Source organism: Lolium rigidum, chromosome 1 (assembly GCF_022539505.1).
Source record: "Lolium rigidum isolate FL_2022 chromosome 1, APGP_CSIRO_Lrig_0.1, whole genome shotgun sequence".
In the NCBI taxonomy this organism is placed as follows: domain Eukaryota; kingdom Viridiplantae; phylum Streptophyta; class Magnoliopsida; order Poales; family Poaceae; genus Lolium; species Lolium rigidum.
This window is the reverse complement of record NC_061508.1, coordinates 270693564-270700580: the sequence shown is the minus strand read 5'-3', so window position 1 is coordinate 270700580 and position 7017 is coordinate 270693564. Positions and strand designations below refer to the sequence as shown.

The following is a 7017-nucleotide window of genomic DNA, read 5'->3' as shown; positions in this document are numbered from 1 at the left end:
GAGTTGTCGAAATTTTTTGACAAAAAATTGTATATATACATCTCCATAATATATGTGCATTCGTCAAGTTTCACGAAAAATCAATATTTTTTGTGGTCTATGTAAAAAAGAGAAAATTTATCTTGTAAAAAACATTATTTTTAGCACTGAGTTTTGTCTTTTTTACACACATCACATGACAAGTCCATTTTTTATGGACAACTTTGTGAGCGCATAGCACATGAAGATGTACGTGCAAATTTTTCGTTTCAATTTTTTTTTGAAATTCAAAATATGTGTAAGATGAATTTCAAAATGGAGGGAGCATATACTCCCATGTTCCAAAACACCACTCTCGTTTTAAGTGTTCAATACATTGATTCAGGACTAATAATTCTTTGTATGTGCCAGTCCCTCAGTCTCTGGGTGGTGCTGTTTTTGAGGGCTATGCTACTCGACGCTATGGTATATATTGTGCTACACCCTTTGATTTGAAATTACCAACCTTTGCACTTACTGTATTAAATTGGTAACTGTTATTCTTTGTTCCTGAGATTGCTCATTCGAAGGGCGAGAAGCTTCTTTGCAGTTATACTAAATTAATCACTGTTCTTATTTCTTCCTGAAGTTGCTCGTTCAAATGGTGGCAACCTTCTTTTCAGATATTCTCTTATCGAATATGTGAGTGATCTATCAATTAACTCTACTATCATAGCTCAGCAACTTTTGGTGCTTACCTGTTATCGGTTTCTGCAGGCAGGTACGAAGTGATGGATGGACTTCTCTACTGGAGAGGTTGATTCCAATATCGCAAGGTGATTGTTACCAAGTCTTAGCTATTTTATATGCAGAACATATTATTTTCCGTTGTTATGGTTGTAAGGCGTTTTAAGGCACTTATTGCTGCAGAGTACCGTGCGGGTCAAGGTTGAGCTGACCAAGGACCTCGAGTTTGGTGTCTCAAACAAAACCGCTGAATTTATCAAGATGAAACCCCTCAGAAAGGTACATACACCAATTAAATGTACAGACAAGTTCAAATTTTTAGTACAGTGATTCAAGAACTGATAATTCTTTGCATGTGCCTGTCCTTGAGACTCCGGGTGGTGCTATCTTTCAGAGGAATGCTATTGGACGGTACGGTAAACATTGTGCTACACCCTTTGATTTAAATTTTACCCTCCCTTTCACTTATTTATAATAATAACTGTTTACCTTTATTCCTGAGGTGCCCATTCAAAGGGTCAGAAGCTTCTTTTCAGTTTTCAGAGAATCTCTTATTGAACATGTGAGTAATCGGAAGTCATTTTCTAGAGCTCAACAAGTTTTTTTTTTTTTTTTGAGAATACAAATATTAGTTCTTACCTGTTAATGGTTGTGTTGTTGCAAGAATACTTGTACCAAGGCTTGCTTTCAAACACAAAGATCTTCCATGAGGTTGCTGTTAAAAGTTGTCAGTGATCCCTTGCAAATTCTATCTGTGATGTTTGTTCATTGTTTAGAAGCCTTATCCATAGAATTTGTAATCTAGCAATAAAACCAACCACTGATTGCTACAAATTTGCTGAGCCACTAACTGTCCCTTCTTTGATGTTTCTCTCTGCTTAACATTCTGTTGCCGTCTCTGTGAGTCCTGAGTCGTGCAGTTAGTCTGTCATAACCAATTATATACCACCTCCTGCAGTTAGCTTTGTCTTAACAAATGTTCCTTGGTGCACCAGGACTGTATTTTTTTTTTCTTTCAAATGTGATTGTAATTGAGGCACTCAGCCCTTGTAATCGCTGGAGAGTAGAATTGGACATACATCATGTTAGCTTATAGCTAAATAATTTAGAAAGTCAGTTTTTTTGTGTTCTAACATTGATCCTCAAATGAATTGGAACTCAGATATGATGTCTGTATTTCAGGATTCTGGGACATGTATGATCTAGACAGTTACTCTGTGGTTCTGTGACTACAAGTACCACAAAGAGAACACTGTGTCATATGTGGCCCTGAACAAGATTGGCAGGTTCCTATTGTGGAAGGATCTGTGCTGCAAGAATGCTTTCGGCAAGATGCTTTTGATTGGTTCTGTGGCTCCCTTCAGGGTCAAGGAACTCCACCCTCTTCCATGACCAGGACATCCTCATGGAGACCAAAGTTGACATCTCTGTTGAGGCCCAGAAGGAGCGCGTCAATGCCATGATTGAGGACAACCTTGAGCTATGTGCCTTCAACTGAGTGGAGTAGTGCTTGACGGAAGCGACAAAGAACTATGTAGGACCTGAATTCAGTGTCGAAACCTATGGCGGAGCCATGTCCTGGCTGCCCGCATCTCCTCTCTGATCTAGTAGAAGAAGCAAGCGCAGACTTCTTGCCTAGGCTTTCTTTAGGCTGGGCTGGCATGAAACAGTATTCATTTTTCGTTGTTTGTTGGGAAGGGTTTGTTTTGTTACCCAATGCCCAATTTGACCACGTTTTCAACCAGTTAAATTTTGTGCTATGCCATTGGTTTTCGGGTCTACTGTTTCGTTGTGCTATGATGAGGTTTATGCATTTGGGTCTTGTGCGGATGGAGTCAGTTATCTCCGTGATATTGTTGCTGTTATTTTCGTGATCTGTGGCGGGGCACAGCAGCCGCTCACATACTCAAGTATACAATGTTGTACACAGTAGATCAAGTCATGTACTAAAAGTGCTAATGGCACATAGCACCAGAAACTTGCTAGTGTACTAAAAGAAACTCAACAGCTGCTTCTTCGCATCCCAAGCACAGTAGATAAGACGGATTCTCTGAATAACCTGACTGTGTTTGGTGTGACCTGCATGTAGACCAGTTTTGTGTGAATCAACTGTTATGAATTCTATGATCAGCATTACTATGACTTCCCTGAATCAGTTTTGCATGAACCAGCGGCCATCTGCCAGCTTTGTCGATTGATCGAGATCTGTGATTTAACTAAGTTATTAGGCTTAAAGTGAGTTGGAGCAGTGCTTGCCATCAAGATGGCACGGTAAAGAGCTATCTAGGACTTGAATTCAGAATTCAGTGTCGAAACAGTTGACGTGTTATTTTGCAAGAGTTTGCTTGTTACTTAATCCTATTTGACCTTGTTCATTTTTATGCTATGTCTCAACAGTTCTTGGGAAGTATCTGGTATTACTGTCTCTATGCTAAGGTCTATGCATTTGACCGTGGAACCACTTATCTCGGCGAACTGTCTTATATATTGGTGCTGTTATTGTTGATATATGTGGCAGAGCGCACAGCAGCTCACTGTTTCACGCAATCCTTCATCCTCCCATTACAACTTCCCAAGCCATTGCCGTTAGAATGTTCTGGAACAAGTTGCCTACATGTTTGAACAGTGAAGGCTTAAATTGAACAAAACAGTGCATACAAGCTTATGCTTTGCAGAGTAACATTTTGCCACTGAACTGTAACAGCACGAGGCATGAACTTCTGAAGTGCTCAGGAGGTCAAGTGGCACACGCAAGACGACCGTCTAATATGCAGGCGATAGGAGGAGGTCAAATCGAGTACAGAGTACAAGTGTCATATTTCCTGCTATATTTCTCATTTAACAAAGCAACATCATTTGCTAATAATAGCATGTATTGAAATAAAAAAAATTACAATAACCTCATCCGCATCAAGCCCTCAACCAAAAAACTGTTATCACGAGCTAGTAAAGTGTGACAACTGAGAAAGCTACCAAAATGATCACCAAAACAACTGGTACTTTTCTACATGATCACCCTGATAGCTAGTATCGTGTATGGCCCTGCTTCCACCCTTCGCGTCATTCTCATCACACCTGTGTGCTCTCTTTGCATTCTGGATCACCCTGTTTTCGTTGTGCAGTATCTGTATTTCTTGGATGGCTCTACTTGCATCATGCCCCCCCCCCGGATTCTGGAAATGACTCAGAACTGCAGAGTTGAGCCTATGCCAAATGGAACCATGCGGTGTTCATTGAGGATGAACTGTGAAAAGAAGGCAAGCTTGTTAAGAGAAAACTTCAGAGTAAAGCATACATAAAACATTGCAAAGGCACCACAAATACTAACACTAACTGTGTTGCCAGAACTACAAATGATACTAGAAAAGAAAACCCGAAATGCAGACCGAGCCAAAGATTGTCAGGAGGGAGAGAAACTGTACCAGGTGTAACTTCATTGTGGACCAAAGGTTCAGAAGTCGTATTTTGTTCTGCCACTCTTCAAGATTAGGCACAACATGTCAGATAATTGAGAGGTTGAATTGTAGAAATCCCATGCCTCAAGCATCAAACGCTTTCTTGATCCTTTGAAATGGACAACCTAAGAACATTTTATCAGATTCAGTAAGCTATCATACTTAATGAAAAAACACTGCATACAACATGCTCCTGGGAAGCTGGGAGCTTGAGCTTCCCAAAATCAGCACGCGTAACACTGACAAGTGGGAAGACATGAAAAACAGTGTACCGATAACAAAAGAGCAGATAACTGCGCAAAGTACTAGCGTTAATTTTTTTTATCATGAGAAGGACATGGATCAAATAAAGGAAAATTGCTATACCTTAACATCCAAGGGCATACCATGGAACTGTCCAGCACCCTCAGGTGGAGTCCAATTATAAACCGCACAAGGCAAAAACAGAACAGATGCTCCATTGACTTCTTCTGTAAATATTTCAGGCCTAGAAAATTTCCGAAAAGCCGATGGCAGATAAGACTTCACAACCCATGCCAGTGCTAGTTGATCACCAAGCATGCGTGAAGCCTTCATATATTTTAGGTTGTATGCTTCAAGGACTTTTTTGAAGAATGTGATAGCCCTAAAAGCAAAGGAAAGGATTATTCAATGTACTGCCAAGTTCTCACAATAAGGTTTGTTACATATATGTTTTACTTACTTAGAGATACTATCACTGGTCCCTCTCACCGCTACAAATCCAGAGTTCAGAGGTTGGCCTTTGTTATTACGAAAAGTAAGAGCAAGGTGACAGTGAGGATATCTCTTGAAGATATGCCCAAGATCCTCAACCACTGCCATATCAGAATCAGTGAAAATATAATTACGAAAACTGTTCACTTGGTCAACCTCCTCAAGTTTTAGCTCTAGAAAGGCCTGAATATGAACCATAAACACAGAGATGAAGGTATTTTAGAAGAAAATAATGCATATAGATGGTTGCACAGGAGTATTATTTCTAGATCACATAAGCAGTAGTTCTGATCTGAGAAAGCATATGCAGAAAAATATTGTTTGCATAAAGCATATAGACTTACAATGTAAGACTTGATTCTCTGAAGCATCAAATTTCCTCGAGAATAATTTCCTTCAATAGGAAGTATTGCGGCCCTCCCTTGATTTATTGACAATTTGGATTTAGGATCAGTCAATATTATGACTTTGCTTGCTGGCATTGACACCTACAGAGTTCTACAAATAAGATTAGTCAATATTATGACTTTGCTTGTTGAACAAACATCCTCGCAATCACCAATTTATGTCCCTTCTACTTTGAAGATTCAATTCATATGCCAGAATGCTCACACCCATATTGGATTCTACAAAAGGGGGGGTGCTAGCTGGGGTGCCTGGGTCATAGTGATGTCATGCCAATAGTTATATTTAGTCTTCACAACAATTATTCCTCTTTCTGTACTACCATCTCAGAATTCTCTTAGCTGAGAGTGATTATGAGTCATTAACATGATAAAACATGTAAGCATCCTAGTTTTACCTAGTTGACAGCACAAACACAGGAAGATAAGGAAGAAGTACCTGTATGAAACTGACGAAGGTGTTCAGAATGGCCATGGACCTTTCCTCCTTGCTATAAGAATGCTTCCCAACAGTTACAGCATCAGATGGCACTTTTCCAGCTCCAGCTGGGTGAGAATTGTAGGTTGTGAATACTGTAACAAATGAAACAGGTTCTCCAGAATCTTTTCTTTCACTTGCTAAGCTGATCTTATTCACAGCTTTAAGTCCTGACGAAAACGGTATAATGCAGTCAGTCAGTAGCCACACAGTAGATGCTGATTTCACTCACGCTATAGAAGTATGAGTAACCTTATGTGGTATCCTGAAGCCTAATTGCCACTGCTAAATTGCATATCACAGCGTTCAATCGGTAATTTACATGAGGCAGAGCATGCACATACGCAAAGCGCCGATAAACAGTATTCTTGTTTCCTACTCTCATCGGGAATCGCTTCAAATCGGGATAGTACAGAGCTTACGTATGGGAATTGGTTCTGGTTAATCAATTGTTATATGGCTCATTTATGCACGGCAGAAAGAACAGAGAATGGAATCATCTAATTTCTGAATAAGATGTCAAGAACGATAACGGCATACCAAGCATTGGTGTGGTTCCAGGACTATAACGATGTTATCTGCAAGCTGTGCACTGTTTTCTATGCTTTTCATTAGTTTGTACCAACATAAGATGGTTTTGCAGAAATGTTGTGGTGTAAACTGAATGTGGCTTTGCCACTCCTCAGGGTCAGGGGGCAGCTCTACTTCCCAACTCCCAAACGCAGCAGCGCAACAACCAACTACTGTATCACAATTCACAATGCCAGAAACTGATAGGACTACACGGAAGCTAAAGGGGAAAACCTTTGCACTGGAGGCGATCGGGGCGGCCCTGGCCGGCGGCCGGGCCGAGCACGAGGACATCGGGACGCTTCGGCGCCGCAGGATGGGGCAGCTGCTCCGGCGCCCAGCTCAACCGCGTCCTGGAAACTGCAAGGACGGACACAGATTGGATCGTCAGGAGGGCAACAATGTGTGCCGGAATCGAGAGGAGGAAGGCGCCGCGGGGCCGCACCGGAGTAGATGAGCGGGGCGAGGAGGGCGAGGAGGAGGAGCGGGAGGAGGGGCACCGCCCGGCCCCGTGCCCTCGAGATCGCCATGGAAGCGGCGCGGCGGCCGAAGAAGGACTGGAGTGGACGCGATCTTTCTCCTCGGCGGCGGCGGCGTGGTATTTTACATTTAACCACCTGTTCTTCCGCGGAATAAAGTTTTTGTGTGGTGAAAAAGACTTTGCAGGACT

General features: G+C 41.6%; 1 protein-coding gene across 1 annotated transcript; it reads right to left on the bottom strand.

The window, feature by feature from the left end:
- Nucleotides 1-3510: 3510 nt before the first annotated feature.
- LOC124683699 lies at nucleotides 3511-6893 on the bottom strand. The gene is made up of 8 exons (XM_047218164.1): nucleotides 6793-6893; nucleotides 6582-6707; nucleotides 5739-5947; nucleotides 5240-5383; nucleotides 4864-5078; nucleotides 4527-4785; nucleotides 4128-4285; nucleotides 3511-3949 (listed from the first exon to the last, which is right to left on the bottom strand). Exons 1-7 carry the CDS (start codon nucleotides 6875-6877, stop codon nucleotides 4157-4159), a joined length of 1167 nt encoding a protein of 388 aa, XP_047074120.1. The 5' UTR covers nucleotides 6878-6893; the 3' UTR covers nucleotides 3511-3949; nucleotides 4128-4156.
- Between the last annotated feature and the right edge of the window lie 124 nt (nucleotides 6894-7017).

Bases quoted from the DNA above. Each gene is read 5' to 3' on its own strand.
- LOC124683699 (XM_047218164.1), bottom strand. From the start codon at position 6,877: ATGGCGATCTCGAGGGCACGGGGCCGGGCGGTGCCCCTCCTCCCGCTC. The intron at 6,708-6,792 runs GTGCGGCCCCGC...CCGTCCTTGCAG, and splicing joins CGCCCCGCTCATCTACTCCG to TTTCCAGGACGCGGTTGAGC. The intron at 4,286-4,526 runs GTATAGCAATTT...AAATGTTCTTAG, and splicing joins GTATGCCCTTGGATGTTAAG to GTTGTCCATTTCAAAGGATC.